This window comes from Sciurus carolinensis, chromosome 14 (genome assembly GCF_902686445.1).
Source record: "Sciurus carolinensis chromosome 14, mSciCar1.2, whole genome shotgun sequence".
Lineage (NCBI taxonomy): Eukaryota > Metazoa > Chordata > Mammalia > Rodentia > Sciuridae > Sciurus > Sciurus carolinensis.
The window spans coordinates 665268-686812 of NC_062226.1; the positions used below are offsets into that span (position 1 = coordinate 665268).

The following is a 21545-nucleotide window of genomic DNA, read 5'->3' on the forward strand; positions in this document are numbered from 1 at the left end:
TGGCCGAGGCGGTCGTGGGGTGAGTCTGTGGCCCTCGGGTCTCGGCAGGATCTGCACTCCACCCGCTGTTTCGTAGGAGCACTGACCTCCAGTCGCACCTCTGGGCTTGCTGGCCCCAATGGGAGTAAACTTCTTATGGGCCGCTGCTGCGTGCCAGCTCCAGGTGGCTCCACGGCCCAAGCGGGGTCCCTCCAGAGAGCACGGACAAACACTCCTCAGCTCCTCGCAGACGTGGACTCCTCCCACAGTGTGCCCCTCCTAGAGTCAGGGCCCCGCCAAGGGGCGGGACTGCATGCCTCGCCCCTCGGCGCCCCGCCCCCAGTCCCAGCGCCTCCTCGTGGTTCTGGAGGACCTGCTGCTTGGTAGTTGGCGGTGGGGCAGGGCTGGGGCTGAGTTCAAGACCTTAGGTACAAGTGTGCAATGGCAGGCGCTCACCATCCAGGTACAACACCCTAGTACAAGGGCGCTCAGGAAGACAGCTGACCAATGGCTTAAGAGTGCCCATACAGGTGCATGTGCCAGGAAAGGGTCATCCCCAGTTCAACCCGTGCAGAGGAGCTGTGGCCCACCCACCACCCATAGCACCAGGAAGGTAGAAAAGCACACATGGGTGCAGCTGTCCAGAGGCCATGTTTATTGCCAAGGTTTCCAGGATCAGCAAAGGATCTGCTTCTCAGAAAGTCAGGGGGTCCTGGTGGCCTCCAACCATAGCCCAAGCTCTGTGGGTGCTACAGGGTGACCGGAACAGCATGGTCGCTGCAAGCTACAGAGGGCAGTGGAGCCCTCACCGGCTCCTGGTACCCATCAGGGTGGGGCCTTCCTGGGGCACTGCACCAGACCAGGGCACCAACCTGATGGGGAAATGGGATGGTGTGGTGCAAGTGAGAGGAGCCAGTGGAGTCAAGGCTGAGAGTGTGGGGTTCTGGGTCCCCTGGAGTGTGCCTGTGTGCAAGGAGGGCCCTTTGAGCCAGCTGAGGCCTGGGAGCCCCAGCCCTGGTCTGATATGGTTCCAGGACTCAGGTATTAAACAGGGTCAAGAGGTGACAACTGGCCCCTTGGCTAGGTGGCTTCTCAGGCCCAGGTCTCAGTCTGGAAGCGCAGTGTCCGCTGGAGTCTGGCAAGGTAGGTAGCTGCATTGGGGTGGGAGAGCCCACCCTCCTCCTGGAAGATGGACATCAGGGCTTCCGTGACATCTGCTGGCATGTACTTAGCATTGCTGGAGGGGCAGCAGAGGATTCAGTGTGGTGGGACCCCTCAGAAGGCTGGACCCGTCCCAGCACACCGTGACTAGGGCTCACCCGGCCAAATAGAAGTAGGCGCCATGGTGGTCCAGCAGCTCCCAGACCAGTGGTCCTCGCTCCCGGAGTCGGTGTTGCACGTACACCTTCTGCCCCTGTAGGTAGGGTAGCAGGGTCTAAGTCTAGACCCTCTTCTCTCCTGTCCTGCCCTCGCTCCTGGGCATACCCACCTGCTCCCGGGAAAAGGCTGTGACCAGAGTCAGGCAGCCCCTCTTCTCCAGTTCCTGCCACTCAGCTGCCCAGTAGAAGTCTTGGTCCTGCCAGCGGCAGCCAAAAAACAAGAAGTTTCCTGGAGAACACAAAGGGGGCCTCGAGACTGGACACAGGCCCGTAGGATTCAGTCAAGCTAGCCCATGGTGACACTGCCCTAGAACTCCGCACTCACCAGTCTGGCCCTGGGCCACGCGTTCCTGAATAGCTGCTCGGAAGGGGGCCACGCCAGTGCCAGGCCCCACCATGATCACAGGTGTGTCTGGTGTCTCTGGGAAGGCCAGGCCCCCAGGTCGCACCCACAGAGGTACCTGGACAGGTCCTGCCACAGAAGAGGTGGCATAAAGGGCAGAAAGGACCAGACTGCCCAGCGCCGACTGTGGCACAGGGAGGACTGGGGGCCTGGGCTGCATCCCGACCCTCACCTCCCAGGAGCAGGAGTCACCTTTCTCCGGGTCCAGGGATGCCAGCCAGGAGGAGCAGAGACCCCGGCGGGGCTCCCTGAGGCGTGTCTGGTACTGCACCACAGCCACAAGGATCTGGAGCCGCCTAGGATGAACCTGGGGAGCAGAGGGGCCTGTGCTAGGCCACTCTGCCCACCACCCGCTCCAGTCAGGAGCAGTCCATCTCCTGCTAGGGTGTGGCCCCTGCCCGAGTTCTAGGGCCAGTCCCTGCTCTGCCTGCCAAGCCTCACCAGCAGGGAGGAGGCGATGGAGAAGGCCCGCGGCCGGATCTGTGGGATGAGGTCCAACAGGTAGTCTGGGGGGATGGCACCCGCTGTGTGTGGGAAGTCACACAATACCTGGACAGAGAGAGTCTCAGCAGAGCCACAGCGACCATGGCTCAGGGCTCTGTGGCCTCCCCACCGACTCGCCCACCTCCAGGATGGTCCTGCGAGGCCGGCTGCAGTACTCGCAGAGATCTTCCTGGCCTTGGGCAGAACTGAGCTCCAGCAGCTTCTCTCGCTCCAGCTCGTGCAGGGAGAGACAGGCCAGGAGCTCAAAGAAGGAGCGACGAGGCACGCTGGCAATATCCAGGTACTGGGACACGAGGTGCCACACGGAACAGGGCTGGGGCAGTTCTGGTGGGCAGGGGACATCTGCAGTGGAAGCAGAAGACCTTGGTGCACTGGAGCCTCAGGTGGGGACCTGGATGTGGGAGGGTAGAGTGGGCAGCCACCGCTGAGGTCTGGCCTGGCACGGTGCTCACCTGGCTCCCGTGGCTGTAGTATGAAGTACTGTTTGGGGTCCAGGCCCAGCACTTGGCAGAACTGCTGGATGTGGGCGGCTGAGTTTGAGGGCTGAATCAGGACCACATCTCCTGGAGCAAAGCTGTGGGAAAGCCACCAGGGCTGTGGAGATGGGGCAGGGGGCGTACACTTGAGGGGAATATGTAGGGGCTCAGGAGACTGCAGAAGGAGGCAAATGTCTAGGGAGGGCTGGGAGTCCATGGGCAGAGGCCTCCCTGTTGCTAAGCCTTCTCCCCAGCCTTAGCAGACCCTTCTGAACCCCAGATTCACTGCCCACCATTGCCCTGCCCGTCTTGGCTTCCAGGAAACCTAGATACCTGTCCCTCCTGCCTGCCTGGGGTCTCAGGCTTGCTCAGAACGCCCACCTGAGGCCAGAGTCTGTGATGTCGAACTCAATCAGCCGAACATCCTGGAAGTGTGAGGGACCTGTGACCCTCTGGTTGGTGACCATGGGTGCCAGGAAGGGCTGGGACTCTGACGGGGGTCCCAGAGACTCTGGGCTGGCTAGGCACGACTCCTTGGAGCCTGGGTTGGGGGCCTCCTGGATGAACTGGAGGGTGAACTTGGAGGGTAAGCTGTGGGAGGGCAGAGACATCAGGCCATGCCTCCCTCCCAGGGGTAACATGCCCACACCAGAGGGGACGGGGCGAGGTTCCTGGCCAGGCCCAGTCTGTGGCACCTCCAGGCCCACACTCACGGGACTCCAGGGGGGATCACAGGGAGGTCAAGGGGCACTGGGTACAACCTCAGCACCTTTTCCCACAGGTCTCCCAACCAGGGGTCGATGGTGGCATCAGGCCTGGGAGAGAACACAAGCGTTGTCAAGGACAGTGGCTGGCCTGCTGGCCAGAACCCCAGGGGCACCACCATCCATGCTCACCCCAGCTCATGCTGGTCATCCCCCAAGCACATGGGCATGAGGGCACTGCCCCCAAGCTGCAGCAGCCGGCGGTGCAACTTCTTGGCCACAAAGTTGAACCTGTGGATACAGCGAGGCTGCCCCACTGGTTGGGGCAGAAGGGCCTCCCTCAGGTGGAGATACCCCGCACTGACTACAGCATCAGAGGGGGCAGGGTTGTGACATACCAGGGACACAAGGAGACAAGCCACCATAGGTGCCATGAACAGCAGGGCCTTGCAATGCCAAGAGACCATGTGGGGAGACACAGTTCACCTCCAAGTGGGGACTGAAGACCACCACGGCCTCCAGGTTCTGCCAGAGGCCTTGAGTTGCAGGGAGGAGCAGAGGTCCTCCGGGAGGCTGGTTTCATTTCTCTTTGGTTTATAAAGGCACAATCAGACCTTGCACAATTCAACCTCCAGGGACCACACTGGCAGCTGGGCCCCTTCCCACTGCCCTGGTGTGTTCACACTGCCAAGGAACAAGATCTCCGCACGCTGGTCACATGGTCATGGAGTTCCCATTGTCTCCCCTTCACTTGACTGAGAACCCACTAGGCACACAGCTTCTGAGGGTGTCAGAATGGCATGTGGCACTGTACAGCCCTGGGTCCCTTGCACAGGAAGTTTTCAAAACCTTGGTGTCATAAGATGCCATCTGCACCCTCAAACACAAACCCCTCATCATCTCCTTGGGAAAGGATGCAAAGTAACACCACTTCTTACTTAGGGACAGTGGCTGTGTGTCAAAAATGCTCTAAGAGGAAAGCCAGTGGCCATGCTCCTGCCAGGTGAGCACGCACAGTGAGCTGCCATCTCAGAGCTCTTTCCAAATTTGAAACCTCACAGTATGTGTTTCCTACCTAGTTTTTGTTTTGGTACTAGGCATTGATCCCAGGGGCGCTTAACCACTGAATCACATCCCCAGCCCTTTTTATTCTGAGACAGGGCCTTGCTAAATTGCTTAGGGCCTTGCTCAGTTGCTGAGGCTGGCTTTGAACCTGTGATCCTCTAGCTTCAGCCTCCTGAACCACTGGGATATAGACATGCACCACTGTACCTGGCCTGCTTCCTATCTGGTGAAGAGCAGGACCAGGCTGATCTCTGCTGAAGTTACCACATTTTGGGATGTGATGCTGACTGGTCTGAGCCTTGGCCTGGCTCTGTGGTAGTGCTGTGTTGCTCTGCCTGCTCCCTGTCTGTCCCTCCCCTACTGTGAGGATCAGAGTGCCCATGTGGCCCGGAGGTCGGGTTGCCTGTCACTCCACCAGGGCACCTCTTGTGTGACCTGGAGAACTGTCCCTGTCAGGGCAGAGTACTAGCCGGTGTGTTCATTGACCCCTACTCACTTGGTGTAGGCGGAGTCCCCAAGGCCCACGACGGCAAAGTCCATCTGACACAGGGAAGTGGACGGCAGGTTTTTCCGGAATATAAACCTCCAGAAGTTCTACAGGCACAGGAAACCCACGTCAGGGCCCCGACCTCTAGGCTGACCCTGTAGCAGGGAGGGTATCGGGAAGGGGAAGAGGACTGGGTGGGGCAAAATGGGACAGGACATCTGACTGAAGGGCAGGCCTGGGCTGGCCTGCAGGATGAAGGGTGCCTGGGAGGAGCAGGGCCAGCTGGGGCCTGAGCTCAGGGCTGCCTGCCAGGGGGAGGCAGCGCCACTGTGAGCTTCAGCCTTCCCGGAGCACCCCTTCTGCTTGCTGCTGAAGGCCTTCATTCTTAAAACAACAAAACTATTTTTATTCTATCAGGATGAGAAGAAACTTCAGAACATGGACAGTTGTAAAAGAGTAAAACTACTCCCTTACTACCAGAGCCACCATCATGAAGAGGTCAGGTGGCATGGCTGCCCCGCTCTGACCCCTCTGCTCTCTGCAGTCAGGCCTCCCATCACACCACAAGTCCCAAGTCAGTTCTCAGCCTGAGGCCGAGTGTGGGCCTGCTTGGTCACAGCAGTGGCTCTGGGCTGGACCCTTCAATAGGTTCTGAGCTGCCCCTGGAATCTCCTGTTGGACCCCCTCCTTGCTCTGCATTAGCCCCCCAAACTGCCCCCATTCCCCATGGAGACCTTCACCTGTGCACAGGTCAAGAATACCTCCCAGGGGCTTGGGTTGTTGCTCAGTGGTTAGAGCACTTGCCTAGCATGTGTGAGGTACTGGGTTCAATTCTCAACACCGCATATAAATAAGTGAATAAAAACAAATGTCTACCAACATCTTTAAAAAAAAAAAAAAAAAAAAAAAAAAAAGAGTACTTCCATTTCATGCCTACCTTGCAGCCTTCTGGCTCCTCTGCAGCACCAGAGGCCCCCTTGCCAGGAGCCTGCTGGTTACCTCCCTACTCTCAGCCCAGGGAAGCCTCTGCGTGCAGTTCCACCTCTGTCTTGCTGCCTTGTCTCACAGATGGCCAAGAAAGCCTCTGCCTCCTGAGGCCTGTTTCCTGAAGCTGCAGGGCTCTTTCCTGCTCCAGCTTGTCTGAAAGTGCCAGAGTCCTCCTCATGCCCTTGGCAGCCTGGGGTCACTCTCCTCAGGCCTGAGAAGCTGGAGCCACATGCCTGCTACCCTCTGTCCCTATCAGCCACTGGTGCATACTTTGTCCCCAGTGCAGTACCCACACGGAATGCCTTGCTGCCCCCTTTGCAGTTGGCATGGCCCTTCCCAGGCATAAAGCTACTGTCTCAGGCTGGCAACTTGCCCTCCAGACTGGGGACATTGTACCGCTCTCCATGATCATCCCCTCCTCCTGCCACCTTTCATTCTAAGGCTCCTGGAGGAGCTTCCAGGTCTGTCTTTTCCTTTCCACTTTCCTTATTATGCTATCTGGCACAATTCTTCAGTTTATCTCCCAGTCTTTAAAGGCCTTTCTTGGGGTCTTCAGCTCTGCTCCTGAGTTCCATTTGTCTCTCTAGGTCTTTGCCTTTTACTGCTTCAATGTATGGTGGTGTTCTGTGGTCTACCTATACTTGAGAAACTGATGAGAGACCATGGGGACACCTGTTACCCAGTGGATTTTGCCACCAGGGGATGAGCAGGGCCCTGGCTGCTTTACTGCAGGGTTTTCAATGAGGAACCAGCAGGGGCCAGGGCCTTCCTGTCCAGCAGCCTCTCAGACAGCCCCAATTCCTGCTGTCATTCCCCATTCTGGCTCTTTGTCCAGGACACTCTTGTCTGGTCATCTCAATTCTGGTGTGACCATCACCTCCCTGGTGCCCTTGGCTGCCCTGACACCTTGACACCGAGGCCGGGGAAGCTTTCCTCTCCTCTCCTCTCCCTGGCCCTGCGCCTGCCCCGCCACCACAGCTCCTGCCATCCTCCCAGTGCTCCTTTTCTGTTGTCCTTCTGTCTGTGGGGATACCGCTCGGTCCCCTCAGCTGTGCACAGGCCTTACCCCAGCCTCCCCACGGCATCTGTCTCCCCACTACCCTTCTAGCCAGCATTTAGCACACTGGGGCTCTCCTGTCTCACAAACGTTCTCTTTTGAACTCCTTAGCCCTTGCACAGCCAGCAAGTGTTTTCTAACTAAGGTCTAAACATCCTCAAAACTATCCTCCCTTGGAGCTGGGGTTGTGGCTCGGTAGAACGCTTGCCTGGCAAGTGTGAGACACTGGGTTCGATTCTCAGCACCACATATAAATAAATAAATAAAAAATAAAGACTCATCAACTTAAAACATTTAAAAAAAGTTTAAAACAAACAAACAAACAAACAAACAAACAACAACAACAAAAAAACGATCCTCCCACCCACTCCCTGATCCTGTTATGGGTCTTCTCTCCCTGCGAGTCATTGCAACTGCTCTCCCTGATGACCACCAGCAACCCCAGGGACTCCATCCCAGGCCTATTTCTGGACCTCTGTGTGGCTTTGAGGCTACCACCCTACTTGAAGCCCTCACTTGCCCACCCTGGACCTTGAGGAAGGTGCTCTCCATCTCCTCACTGCCTGGTTGCATCCCATATGCCCATGTTTTGTGCTCTGTTCAGGATGGCAGTCCTAGGGAGGGAAGGGGCTTCCTTTTCTCAGACCTCTGTATTTTGTGGGGGGAGGTAGTGGGGATTGAACTCAGAGGCACTCGAACACTGAGTCACATCCCCAGCCCTGTTTTGTATTTTATTTATAGAGACAGGATCTCACTGAGTTGCTTAGTGCCTCACTTTTGCTGAGGCTGGCTTTGAACTCACAGTCCTCCTGCCTTAGCCTCCTGGGCTGCTGAATTACAGGCGTGCACCACTGCACCTGGCTCAGACCTCTTCAACACTGACTTCACCCCAGGACCCTCCTGGAGCTCGAGACCTATGTGCACTTCCCCAGATGTCTCTAGGCACTTGGCCCCCCCATGTTGTCTTTCTGCAAGTGGAGCTACCATCTACCCTGGTTCCTGAGCCCAAATCCCTGCTGTGATTACACTTTCTTTCTCATCTTCCAGTTCCCTTCCATTACAGGTCCTGTTGACTTTACCTTCTTAAACTCTCTGGAATGTGTCCACTTTGCTCTGCTCTCTGACATCACCCCACTTCAGATCACCAGCTTCTCTTGCCTGTGCTGTGATCTCCTGGCATTTTCTTGGCCCCCTACAGACACATGGTGTTCTTGCCAGAATTTGGGTGTGACTATATCAGTCTCACAGTCTCCAAGGGGCTTTGTCTCAACCCATTTCAAACCATTTAAGGTGGCTGCCCAGTTCTTCGAATCAGCAGACTTCCTGCCTCTCCTCCCCTTCTCTCTTTCCCAGTGCTGTCCTGGCTTGGCCATCATGAGTTGTCTTCTGCTCTTCACATGGGCTAGATCATCCTTCTCTGCACAGGCTGTTTCCTTTTCCCTGTCCAGTTCCATTCATCCCAGGACTCAACCTATACTCTTTCCTTCCAGAGAGTTCTGCTCAAGGCTTTAGGCTCCCACAGCATCTGACACTTTCCCCAGCAGCAGGCATTTCCAGGCACTGTAGCAGCCCATTAAACCTACTGTTTCTGCTATTGTGTAGGTAGAAAAGCGACTACTGGGTTCACAGCTGGATTTCCAGCAAAAGTTGGTGCCAGGAATATAATATGTGCTCAGAAGGTGATCAAAGAATTAAATGTACCCTAAAAGCTGCACAGTCTAGAGATCCACACAAGATCCAGCCCAGATTCCTATGTAGCTTTGAAAACACAAACAGGTAAAATGGAGAACAAGGTTATTTGGTGGCTGTGAAGAGTTTGTTAGAGGACAAGCAGAGTTCCCATCAGTTCCACTCAAGGATATTCTCAAATCCACATCGAATGTGCACCTGCTATGAAGGGCAGCTGACTCCGGGCAACGAAAACGCGGGGTGAGGGTGGAGGGAGCTTTATCAGGTCGCTCTTACCTTCATGTTGTCAGGAGGGTCTCCTTGCCCAGTAGTCGCACAAACAAATATCACCAAGGGCTCCCTGATCAGATTGGCCTCAATGAAAAGACACAGATGTAAGACCGTCACCGTCAGGCACGCACCCGACCGGCCCATCTCCTTCCCTCAGGCGGCAAGGGCGAGGCCCCGGTGCCAAGCCTCCCCTCCGCCTACACCCGCCGGCAGGGCACGCGCCGAGGCGTCCCGCCGCGGCCGCCGGCCTCACCACGGCATACGAGTCCAGCGCCTGCACGCGGCAGCCCAGCCGCCGGCGCTGCGCCTCGCGGCCCAGCCTCTCGGCCACATCCTGAGCCGTGCCGGTCTGGCTGCCGAAGAGCACCAACAGCCGCGGAGTAGGCATCTTAGGGCGCCAGGAGCCCCGCCGCAGGAGCCGGCCCGGAAGTCGCTGCCGACTCCCGCTTCCGCCGTCGACCGGAAGTGACGCCATCAGCTCGCGCCGGCAGGGCATGGCGTCCGGGCGCGGCGGGCGTCCGCGAGCGGCCAGTGCTGGGTCCCGGACCGTAGCCGGGGGATCGGCGGCGCTCCGGGGCTGGGGACTGGCGCAGGCGGGGCCGCTCGCTGCCTCCCGCTCGCAGCGGCGGCGGGCGGCGGCCGGGCCCGTGGACAGAAGAGGCGCGGCGCTGGGAGGGGCGCGCTCGGCCGGGCTCCGGCCAGCGCTCGGCCGGCGAGATGCTCTTCTCCTTGCGGGAGCTGGTTCAGTGGCTGGGCTTCGCCACCTTCGAGATCTTCGTGCACCTGCTGGCCCTGTTGGTGTTCTCCGTGCTTCTGGCACTGAGAGTGGACGGCCTAGCCCCGGGCCTCTCCTGGTGGAACGTGTTCGTGCCCTTCTTTGCAGCTGACGGACTCAGCACCTACTTTACCACTATCGTGTCCGTGCGCCTCTTCCAAGATGGGGAGAAGCGGCTGGCAGTGCTGCGTCTCTTCTGGGTTCTTACGGTCCTTAGCCTCAAGTTCGTCTTTGAGATGCTGCTGTGCCAGAAGCTGGTGGAGCAGACAAGAGAGCTCTGGTTTGGCCTGATCGCATCTCCGGTCTTCATTCTCCTGCAGCTGCTCATGATCCGCGCCTGTCGCGTCAACTAGTCTCTCAGGGATTGGAGAAGGAGAGCTGCACAACTGAACTGCTGGCCTTCTGGATGAGGCCCTACTTGCATCACGCTGGAGAAAAGATCCTGGTCTGAAAGCAAGTCTGTGCCCAGCTGAATGTCCACTTTTCTCAATGCCAGTGATGTCTAACATTGTTTCTTCAGCAGGGTTAAAAAAGAGCAGCCTCCATCCTTGAACTGTATTTCCTGTTATTCATCCTTTGAGTAGCTCCTGAATTGAGATCCTAAAAAGGGATCCAGCCCAGGCAGCCCTGAACTTCTCTTACAGAAGGAAACCACACATAAAGAAAATGCCCCATTGGGCTCCGAGTCTTCAGCATGGATCCTGGGGATGTACTTCTTTACGAAGGTGGCAAAACTGGACTAGGATTTTGTCCAGCCAGCAGCACTGACCGAAGAGCTCACAGATCCCCTGTGCCATGAGGGAGAATGACCCTTTCTTCATTCCAGGTCCGGCAGAGGCAGAAGAATGCTTAATAAGAGCATGATCAGGACCCTATCTGGATACCTGCTACCTGAAAAAACACTACTAGCAAGTCATAGCTTGGCTTCCTAGTCCAGTAGACTGCAATTTCAGGACTTTCCCACCACCTTGTGGCCAGCATCATTAGTGCATCTGAGACAGATTTAGGCCTTCCTAAGGGACCAAAGGGAAACAGGTGCTCTGATGCTCATGGCATGGAGACCGACTTTTGGGGGCTTGTGAGCAGCCCAGGTTTGTTGGCCTGAAGTCTTTGGTTTGATGCCAGTTAGGTGCCAAATGAGAACATTTGCTGAAATGAAAATAAAATAAGAGAATGTTTTCCTGAAATGAATATTGTCACCATTTCTCTCTTGAATAAGACGAATGCCAAGATGCTCCCTGCTACATGGAGTAACTGTTTACATAGTTGAGGTTGTAGGTAGACTAGAAAGTGTGGTGGTAGAAGACTACTTGGAAAATAGGAATTGAGCAACTCTGCACTGCAGGAGAAAGGTAGTAGTCCAGCCCAGAGTCGAGGACTTGCTGAATAGTTTCTGTGACACCAGAGCCCTTGACTTCTTGCCAGTGGCTTGGTTGTTATTGGGTCTCACTGGGGACCTGTAGAGCAGGGATGGCACCCAATGGCCCAAGGCTATTTTTTTATTTGATACTGCAGATTGAACCTGGGGACACTTAACCACTGAGCTACATCCCCAGCCTTTTAATTTTTTTATCTTGAAACAAGGTCACACTTAATCCCCGTACAAAAACAAACTCCAAAATAACAGCAAAGATAAATGTGTGACAGAGAGCAAATGTGTCTCAATCTCATCATTTTAGCCTTTTGGGCCAGGTGGTCTTTGTTGAGGGTGTAGGAAGGACTGTCTTAAGTGTGTAGGAGGTTCAGCATCATCTCTGCCCTCTACTAAACTGGATGCCAGCAGACTCCTTCACTTGTGACACCCAAAAGTTTAGCCTGACATTGGTAAGTCCTCTGGGGGACAGAACTGTTCCTGTTGAGACCCACTGGGCTAAAACACTGTCTGGCCTTTCACAGAACAGGCCTGCTGACTGCTGCTCCAACACAGCAGCTTGGCCAACAGTGAGCTTCATGTACCCCTTGCCTGGGAGGGATGGGAGGGGTGCTTGGTCATGTTAGCTTTTACAGTACCTGAGTTGGAGACGATGTGTATAGTTCGTCTCACAGCTACCAAAATTGGCATGACTTTTGTCAAAGACAGATACAAGCTGAACCTTGGCCGGTTTTCCTTGTAAGGTTATTTATTTTTAGAATCTGTGTTTTGTGTGCTCCTCTTTTATTTTGGTAATTTGGAATTGGCAGCCTGTTGCTGCAGAAGTGATGAGCATGAAGCTTTGGAAAGATGATTTGAAAAGCTTCTGGAAGACTGAAATCCAGTTTTTCTCCAGCTTAATGGAGCGGTTGAGAAGGTGAGGCAGAGTTATGGTGGTGGCAGCTGCAGACTGTCAGGGGGCCCAGAAGCTGAGAAGTGACCCTCAGACCAAAGGTCTCTGTCTTTGCAGAGACATAGTTGCTGCTGGAGAGAGTTCCTGAAAGGTAAGTGGAGAGGAAGTCAATGATATTTGTACTGAGACCACTGCTAACTACAGGACAGGTGAAGGACAGACTGTCACTTCTCTGTGCTCCCCAACTTCCCCTTCTCATTGGCTCCAAGCAATCTCTCTACTGTATCTGGGCTGAAAAGAATATAGTGGGCCCTTTGCAGTTCTCCCCAGAGAAGAAACCTTGGGTATCCCTAAGAAGTCAGCTCCAAGGCTGTGCCCTCCGTGTTAATGGCACCTCCACCCAGCTTTGGGGGAGGGAAGTTAAACAGATAAAAGGAATCGCTGAGGTGTGACAGCAGGGGCTGCTGGTGGCCTGGGACTGCTGGCTTGTTTGATTTTCTGCATGGGAGAGCTGTTAAAGTGTGCAGGGCCTGCAGGCCTGCTTGTGTGTGGGAGCAAGTATGCTTCCCTGGTGCTTCCTCCAAGACAGGTCCTACTGCAGTAGGTACTGGGAAGGACCACTGATGATAAGAGGTTCACACGCTTTTCTGAGCAATGCAATCTTGAGAACCTGCAAAACCCAGGGTTCCAGAGAAACCCATTCCTTAGGCTTGAGGGGCGCTCAGAAGTGGCACCTACTTCTTCCAGGGGACCTCTGCTGAGGATCCACTGTTGGAGGACACTCAATGTTAATAGCACTCCCCACCTAGGTCATGAGGTCGGAGGCCTGTGTAGTAACCTGCACCCTTGTCCGCCCGGGTCCTGACAGCTCCCTCGCTGCGCCCTCAGTGAAGGGAACTTGCAGGCTGGGTGCTGGTGCAAGGAGGAAGTCCAGGCTCAGCCAAGGTCACCCGCAGCGCTGGCCTGGGGTCCGCTCGGGGGCGCTCCAGACCCCGGCCCTCCGGGCCCGCCCGGGGCCCCTGGAACCCAGGGCGCAGAGGCGGAAGTGGGGGCCACCAGGATGAAGTGCGAGGACCGGGGGCGTGTCCGGGGTTCGTCCCCAACAGGGGCTGACCGGCGCCAGGCGTAGTCCAATGAGACATCTGGAGGGCGGTCCAGGCGAGCGTCCTTCATTAGACAAGGCCGCCGATCTCCCCTGCCATAGGTGGGGCAGCGCGACGCGGGGCGGGTCCGAGCACGCTCGCCCAATGGGCAGCGGCGGGGCATGGGCGTGGCGCGGCGCAAAGGCCGGCGCGCCCCAGTGCCCGGCGCCTCTGGCCGGGGCAGTCCGCCCAGTCTCGTCCGCGGCCGCGTTCATAGCATGGCAGGCCTTGGGCGGCCGGGCCCGGGGCCGCGCGCCGCGATGCCCGCCTGGAAGCGGGAGATCCTGGAGCGGAAACGGGCCAAGTTGGCCGCCCTGGGCGCCGGCGCAGGGCACGGCGCTGCGCCCGCGGGGCCGGACGAGTGCTTGGTGCTGGCGGAGAGCCTGGGTCCTCTGCGCGAGAACCCGTTCATGCGGCTCGAGTCGGAGCGGCGGCGCGGGGCGCGGCCGGCGCAGCAGCTGCTGGAGCTGTACCGCCGTGTGCCCGGAGTGCGCACCATCCGCGCGGACAACATCCTCATCATCGAGTCGGCGCCCGGCTTCCCGCCCGCCGCGCCGCCCGCCGCCGGCATCCGCGCCGCCGAGGTGCTGGTGTTCGAGGCGCCGCCGCCGGGCCGAGTCAGCCGCCTGCTGGAGAAGTTCGACCCACCGGCCGCGCCCCGCCGCCGCGGGAGCCCCGAGCGCGCCCGCCCTGCGCCCCCTGCTCCGCTGGCGCCCCCGGCTCCGCATGCGGGCCAGCGCACCGCCTGTTGCGAGCCCGGGCGCCTCGGTGGCGGGGCCGGACCCGTGACCCGGCGTAGCGACTTCCTGAAGAAGACCGGCAGCAACTCCTTCACCGTCCATCCCCGAGGCCTGTCCGGCGGCGCGGGCACTCGCTCACTCTCCAACGGGCCCGCGGACCCCGAGCTCCTGGGCGGCCCTGCCAACGGGCTCGCAGGCTCCCCACCTGCGCCCGGCGAGTGGAAGCCAAAGGTGGAGTCGGGGGAGCCCTCCCTCCACCCGCCCCCTAGCCCTGGGACACCGAGTGCCACTGCAGCTGTGCCCCCTGCCTTTCGCGTGCCCAGCCGCGCCAGTGCCACTTCCACTCCCAGCCAGCGCCTGAGAGTCTCTGCTGCCACCAGCGCCAATGACTCTTTCGAGATAAGGCCAGCCCCCAAGCCAGACATGAAGACCATTCCTTTGGGGGACCTCCAGGCGCGAGCCCTGGCTAGCCTCCGTGTGAACTCCCGCAACTCCTTCCTGTTCATCCCCAAGCGCAAGGCTGGGATTCCTCTTACCCCGGGGGAGCAGTTGGTGGGGCTGCCAAAGCGAGAGACGGGCTGGGCCTCCCAGAGCTCCGCACCCCTAGCCCAGCCGGTATCTGGCGGGGATGGTGTGCCTGCCCTCCCAAGGAGTCCCTCTAGGGTTGAGGTAAAGTGCGCAGTGGAGGAGGGGAGCTGTCCCAGGCCAGCCACCACCCTCACAGACAGGGCCATGAGGTGGCAGAGGCCATCCTCTCCCCCTCCATGCCTACCAGCCACTGCTGAGGCAGAACCTGCTGAGCGCTTGGGGATTCCCAGCTGCGCCAAGGACTGTGGGGAGCATTCAAAGCCAGGACTGCCCATCACCTTCATTGATGAGGTGGACTCGGAGGAGGAGGCTCCCCAAGAAGCCAAACTGCCCTGCTCAGGGGTCGAGGTGCCTCTCCAGTACCACCTACACCGTGCCAGGCCTGAGCACTCCTCAGAGGTCCAGCACCGAGGCAGCAACACGTTCACAGTGGTGCCCAAGAGAAAGACAGGGGCCCTGCAGGTGCCACGTTTGGATCCAGCCAACGGGGAGTCCCAACCACAGCAGGCTGAGGAAGAGGAGGCTGGCAACCTCTCAGGACCCTGTGCTGCCCTGGGTACCACACTGAAGAAGCGCTACCCTACTGTGCATGAGATTGAGGTGATTGGTGGCTACCTGGCCCTGCAGAAGTCCTGCCTCACCAAGGCTGGTTCCTCAAGAAAGAAGGTTAGTGGTGGGGGGCAGGGCTGCCTCTTAGGAGAAGAGAGTGAAGGACAGGGAGCTACAGGTTAAGTGTGAGCCTAGTTCCTAGGACACCGGATCTGGTGGGGAAGGCTTCTATGCAGACTAGAGGAGAGCTGGGGCTGGGGCTAGGTCCAGGGTCCCTGTGGAGTTCTGAGGTCCACTGGATTTGCTGTGTACTTTGCAAAGCTGAATGGGTAGGCAGCCAGCTAGTGCAGAGCCTCCTGACAGTTCTTGTGGCACCATCTGGAATTGGCTGGGCAGGCCTGTCCCATTGTGGGTCCAGCTGAGCCTTGTTGGCTCTGCCCTGGCCTTAGCTTTGAAGGGTAGCCTGATATGGTCCTGTGGATCTGGGTCCTGCACAGCTGGCCAGGACCAGACATAGAATAGAAGGCAATGATGTCAGTGCAGCCAGATTCCTCCCTTGAGGTTGGCATAGGGGCACAGCCCATGAACTAGTAGAGGTGGCTCTCGGCTCCCCAAAACATATGGTCCAAAGCTTGGCAGACCCTGGCTTTGTGCATGAGTGGATTGAACACTGAGGATGTGTGCCAGGCCTGGCCAGGAGCAGCCTGGTCAGGAAACCCAAGTGCAGCCCTGCTGGAGGCTCACAGCAGGCCAGCCAGGTGAGCCTCACTCCCGGCTAGTTCTAGCCAGTGGTCTGGAACCCTCTAGGCACAAGGAGAGCGTTCCTCAGATTCTTCCTGGTCATTCCTGGCCAGTGTTTGTCCCCTAGGGCAAATTCCAAATCCTGCTGCCTGAGTCTGTCAGCTATAGGAGTCCAGTGTGTCGTGCTGTTGCTGGGACCAGCCTGGGTGTGTCTTCCCCTGTTGCTGGGAGGAGCCTGCAGCCCCACCCCGGAGTCCCCCTGGTGTCCGCCCAGCCCACCTCTCCCCCACCTGCGTCCCTGGGACCGAATGCCACTTCCCGCTCTGTCTTCCTGCCCCTGGGGTTGGCCTCACCATCATTCCTCCTGCAGTCCCCATCTGCTGGGTCGGAAATCCATAATGATCTCCCCGGCGGTTCCAAGACAGGGGGTTTGGGGCTGTGGCACTGGAGCCCTGAGGGGCTCTGCCCGACTCCTGCCCTGCTCTGTGCCCTTCAGGGGAGGCTGAGCTCCAGTCGCTGCTCCGACCTCCCTCCCCGTCTCTCCCTCCCTCCCTGCTTCCTGACTGGACCTTGCCGCTCTGTCAGGTGGCCCCTCCCCAGGCTCGCCCCAGAAACAGAAAGGATGACAGTGTGCTCATGTCGCTGAAGAGAGAGGCTCCGGGGTCATGGGTCATGGAGCTCCTGGGGCAGGAGCGGAGTCTGGGTTCCTGTTTCCAGAGCCCTGCTCCTAAGTAGAGTTGCCTGTCCACCATGAGCCAGGCCTCTTCCTGGGACTTGAGGGGAGCTGCCAGAGCATGGCCATCCTGCCTCCAGCCAGTAATAGAACCGTGGGCCACTGGTAGCCGAGCTGGAGTGAGAAGGGCAGGGCAGAAGGAAGGAGGGCAGGGGGGCTGACGAGAAGCCGTCTGTGCCAGCTGGAGGCGCTGGGGGTCCAGATGGATGGCACCAGGCATGCTCAAGCAGGCTGGCCAGGGCCCTGCCTGAGCCGTACCACCTGCTGGTAGACATTCTGCCCGCACCCACACCAGCTGCCTTGCCCAGCAAGAGCCGGGAGGCCGGTTGGGAAAGGACAGGTCACGCCCAGCCTTTGGGAACACTCTGCCTTTTCCTTGGCATCCCTCCTGCTTGTGGCCCCTGGGCCATGAGCACCCCAATGGGTGGGGGACCAGGCTCCAGTCTGCTTCTGCAGGCCCCCAGCTTCTCCAACCAGCCTAGGTCAGGCACTTGCCTGCTGTCCCCTGGGAAGTGGGTGGGCTAGGGGACACAGCCCAGAGGACCTTGCGCAGACTGTTCGCTGTGGTGCTCTCTGGCTGAGTGGCTCTGGGGTGGTATGGGAAGTGCTGGTGGCCTTCCCAGGGTGCAGGTGAGGGGCAGCTCGTCAGGGACTGCTGGCAGCAGGGCTCGTGGGGGAGCCTGCCTCTGGCTGACAGCCCAGGTGTTATGCCCTCACCCAACTCCAGAGGCCCCAGACCTGCTCTGAATGGTGGGGTGCCTCCTCTGGCCTGTGCCCCATAGGGCCTGCCTGGCAGGAGCACATTTCCACTCCGGTCATTTGTTGGCAGAGTGGACAGATGCCTTGTCTCTCCCTCCTTCTGCAGCCGGCCAGTCGGGGCAGACTGCTGCTGCCCACTCAGCTGTTTCCCTGGAGGGTGCCCCCAAGGAAATGGACGCTGTGGGCTTCTCCTCTGTGGAGTGCCACCTGGCCTGGCTCCTACCTGTCTGGCTGCTGCTTCCCCTCCCCACCTCCTGGTCCTCCCAGAGCGTAGTCCTTGACACCAGGCCTGCCATCCTCACCTCCGTTAACCTCCACCCCAACTCCCGTGGCTCAGCTGAGGCCCTCGGCCTCACTCCCGGGAGACACCATGGTGTGGCTCCCCACACCCTCTTCCCTGAGTCACCCCCTCCCAGCTTGGAATGCTGAGCCTGGTGGGCACCCTCCCTCCTGACAGGACCCTGGCTGTCTCCTCCTTCCAGTTCCCCACTCCCACTTCCCATGGGCACCCCCTCGGTGATCTTTCTGGAGCCAGGAACCCCAGGACCCTGCTCCAGACGGCTTCCCCACTGGCAGAGGAGCTGCCCTGTGCTAGAGGCCAAAGGTGCCTCAGGGAACAAGCAGTTGTGGACACCCCAACTGGGCAGTCCTGGTCCTGGGTCCTGTCACCCATGGGAACTTTGTCTGGAGGCTGTGTCAGGAGGGCAGGGCCAAGCTGAATGCACACTTCCACCAGGCAGGTTAAGTCCAGCTGGCTGGCCCTCAGTCCAGTGTGGACGCCTTTCAGTAATTCAAGCTGGGCGTGCATGGGCCGGGTGGGTGGAGGGAGAACAAAGGCACCCTGTGAACACCCAGAGGCTCCTCTACCACCTGCCTGCTGTGCTGGGTGTGACGGGCAAAGTCCCTAGGCCAGTGACCAGGTGTATGCAGTGCCAGCCCTGGCCACACCCTCACACCCATCCTGGCAGCCCAGGGTCTGGAGGCTGTGCCCCACTCCCCAGCAGCATGAGTCATGGGGTGTCTTGTGACCCACTGACCTGTGTTCTAAGGGGGAGAGAGGGCTGGGAGGCCCATACAGCACTGGCCCAGTAGAGAAGACAGGGGAGGCAAGATGTGGCTGGGACCCTGGGTCCCAGCTGGGACTGATGGGCCTGTGAGCACCTCCCCCTCAGCCCAGCCAGGCTGTGCCAGGCTCGGTGCCCACGTGCATCCAGCCCCCAGGCCTCTCTGGCAGAAGCCAGTCATGCGGACTAACAAGGGCTCACTAATCCAGCTGGGCCCTGGCAGCTAGTCCTTCCTGTGTTCTCAGTGGTGGGGGATGGGTCAGGGTCAGCAGGGGCCACTGGGAGCCCAGTTCACTGTGGGGCCTGGGGCAGAAGGCCAGTTTCATTCTGCCTTGGGCCCCTCCTTAAGTATCTGTCCTGGAGGACTGGTCCATGAAGGCCAGGTGACACCGTCCCCAAGTTGAGTGGCAGTGGGAAGACGTCTGTGGTGTCTGGTGGCTACCCCACTGTCATGGCCTTGTCCCTGCCCCAGCTCTCGTGGGACCACAGCTGGAGGACTGGATGGGCTTGCTAGAGGGCAGGGTGGGGTGAGGGACAGCATGTCTTCACCTGACAGCAGAGGTCATCCTCCAGTTCTGCCTGACCCAGGTGGTCTTCCCCTCTGCTCATCTCCCTGTGCAGACAGCCAGGCCATGGAGGGCTTTTATGGGAGTGGGATCTGGTGATGCAGTGCTCTGCAGGGCTCTGTGTGAGCCAGTAGAGCTGAGGCAGTCACCCCTGCTCAGCTCTGGAGGGCCAGGGTGACCGTGGTTGTGAGTGCAGCCGTCAGTGTGGGCCTTCATCCCTGGAGGCCGCCTCGCCTCCAGCCCCTGGTGGGCCGTGTGCATGCCTTGTGGTCTGTACCTGGTCCCTCTGCCATCCTGTGCCTCAGCCCTTCTGCCAGGCCACTCTCCCATCCTGCTGTGCCTGGGCTGCCCTGGTTCTATGCCTGGGGCCCTTCCTGCCTCCTGCTCCTTCCAGGGGAGGTGGGGGAACTTGAGCTGGCTAGTGGTGTCTTGTGCCCAGGAGTTTAATATTTCGAGCCCCAGCTGGGCTGTTCCCATCTGCTGCAGGCTGTTAGCTGCTCATATTCATTACGGTCTAGTCAGGCGCAGGCCAACCATAGCTGAGCAGGCCTGGGGAAGCTGAGTCACCCCCAGCACAGCCGTACCCAGTGGGAGAAGGGGAGGATCCTGACCAGTGGTTCATAGCCCTCTGCCCTCAGAACCAGAAGCCCAGTTTGGGCTCTGAGACCACTGGAAGTGGGGATAATTTGCTCAGGTGTGAAATTCTGGAGCCTGTGGGGTGGTCAGTAGGGTGGGAGTTGGAGGCCACTGGAACCCCAGGCTTTATAGAAGCAGGACCCCCACTTGGGCCTATAAAATGGGTGAGGAAAGGCTGTGAGGCCTTTACAGGTGCTGGACCTTCGTAGTGTGGTGGTCAGTGGTCAGCAGGACTATCCAGGATTGTCCAGGTGCCCAGCCAGCCAGGATATGAACTTGGCTTTAGGAGCCGCTGGGGGACAAGGTTGAGGAGCTGCATGAGGCCTTTGGCTCCAGGTGAAGGGTCCTTCCCACCTGCTTAGAGTCTCCAGAGGGCTGACGGGACTCAGCATCCCTGGGTGGAGGGGCTCTTGCCAGACATGTTTCTTACTTCCAGATGAAGATCTCCTTCAATGACAAGAGCCTGCAGACTACATTTGAGTACCCCTCGGAGAGCTCCCTGGTGCAGGAGGAAAAGGTGGAGGCTGAAGAGGAGGAGGAGGAGGAAGGAGAGGAGGGAGAAGAGGAAGAGGAGAGGCTTGGCTCAGAGAAGCCCTTTGCCCTCTTCCTGCCCCGTGCCACATTTGTGAGCAGCGTGGGACCTGAGAGCCCCCGGCTGCCAGATGGCAGCTCAGGTGAGCGTCCTGGGATGGGCACCTGGGAGGGGCGGCACCTGGGCCACACATTCATATGTCTGTGTGTCCATGCATATGCTCCTTGATCCACAGGCCTGTCCAGCTATACTCCAAAGCACTCCATGGCCTTCAGCAAGTGGCAGGAGCAGACGCTGGTGCAGGCTCCAAGGGAGGCAGAGCCCCCACCCAAGGAGGTCATGGTGAGCTGGCATAGCAGGGATACATACCCATAGTACCAAGGGCTATCTGGCTGGGGACAGGGGGCAGGCTGTTGCCTAGACAAATGCTATTGGCTTCGTTCTGTCCTTTCTCTTCAGCTCACACCCGCCAGTCAGAATGACCTCTCCGACTTCCGCAGTGAGCCTGCTCTCTATTTCTGACACCTGCGCTGTCAGGATGGCCAAGGCTGAGCCCCAGCTGTGACCCTGGGAGCCAGACCGTGCCCGGGAGCCCTACCCTGACTTTGTACTGGTTGCCTCCTGGCCCTGCTCCACCACCCCTTCATTCCTGTGGCCTCAGAGCCATGCTGGCTCCAGAAGCATCTGGGGTTTCTCCCACTGTTGGGGCCAAGTCTGTCTGGGTTTCATCCTGGATTTGGGGACTTCAAGGAAGAGCAGAAGTGGGGGACTTCCTGTGGGGAGGGTAGGGGCCTGAGCAGATTCCGTCCTAGGCTGCCCTGTGTCCCATCTCCAAGGCCACCTCCTCCCTGCTGCTGTGCCCGGTAGCTAGTGGGCACATCTGGGGTCAGGGGCTGTCCCAGCTGCTGTCCTTTGCAGGATTTCTAGCCCCTTGCCCTCAGCTCACATTCCTACCATTGTGGAGCTTGACCCACCCTCTGACAGACGTCAGGTCTTTTCTTGTCTCTGATGTCGGACTCAATAAACAGCACTGGATAAGGCCGCCTTCTGTTTCTCCTGCTTATTCCCCAGCCTGAGACTGGGTAAAGGGCCAACTTGAGCCAAGGAGGTTGGGAGGTGGCTCCAGTGGCCCTCACCTTGAGGTCCTGCTGGTCCCGGCTCTTATCCACCACAGCTATTGTACTGCTTTCCCTTTCCCAGCCTTCCAGAGCCTACAGTGGGAAGCAGCAGTCAGGTCTGGGGTCTGGAACTCATCGAAATCTAGACCTAGGGGTCAGACTCTTAGGTAGGAGGGTGAGTGTATTCCAGCTGTTAGGTCTGCAGTGGCTTTGTGAGAGGCCAAGAGCCTGGGAGGGTTCCAAGGCAAGGCAGAGTGGGAGGTGCAGGAGTAGAGTGTGTGTGTGTGAAAGAAGTCTCCTGTTTGCTTTGGAAGCTCCCTGACACACAACAGCCTACA

General features: G+C 58.7%; 3 protein-coding genes across 15 annotated transcripts; 2 read left to right on the forward strand and 1 right to left on the reverse strand.

The window, feature by feature from the left end:
- Window positions 1-5: 5 nt before the first annotated feature.
- Ndor1 (NADPH dependent diflavin oxidoreductase 1) lies at window positions 6-16304 on the reverse strand. Of its 13 annotated transcripts, none has more exons than XM_047523917.1 (15): window positions 12845-13158; window positions 9254-12183; window positions 9007-9084; window positions 5007-5187; window positions 3638-3761; window positions 3455-3556; window positions 3123-3332; window positions 2718-2839; window positions 2387-2607; window positions 2203-2310; window positions 1954-2068; window positions 1684-1830; window positions 1469-1614; window positions 1299-1393; window positions 6-1216 (listed from the first exon to the last, which is right to left on the reverse strand). In XM_047523917.1, exons 2-15 carry the CDS (start codon window positions 9494-9496, stop codon window positions 1072-1074), a joined length of 2037 nt encoding a protein of 678 aa, XP_047379873.1. In that variant the 5' UTR covers window positions 9497-12183; window positions 12845-13158; the 3' UTR covers window positions 6-1071. The 13 variants fall into 13 exon arrangements, 12 of the variants coding, with proteins under 12 accessions (XP_047379873.1, XP_047379875.1, XP_047379881.1 ...); XM_047523919.1 differs by having other exon boundaries at window positions 1469-1587; window positions 12845-13150; XM_047523925.1 differs by lacking the exon at window positions 3123-3332 and having other exon boundaries at window positions 12845-13163.
- Window positions 9462-10131, forward strand: Tmem203 (transmembrane protein 203). Its single transcript, XM_047523927.1, has one exon. It carries the CDS (start codon window positions 9718-9720, stop codon window positions 10126-10128), a length of 411 nt encoding a protein of 136 aa, XP_047379883.1. The 5' UTR covers window positions 9462-9717; the 3' UTR covers window positions 10129-10131.
- Window positions 13304-21131, forward strand: Tprn (taperin). The gene is made up of 4 exons (XM_047523913.1): window positions 13304-15175; window positions 19994-20231; window positions 20325-20431; window positions 20549-21131. The coding sequence occupies exons 1-4, from the start codon at window positions 13304-13306 to the stop codon at window positions 20609-20611; spliced, it is 2280 nt and encodes a 759-aa protein (XP_047379869.1). The 3' UTR covers window positions 20612-21131.
- Window positions 21132-21545: the final 414 nt, after the last annotated feature.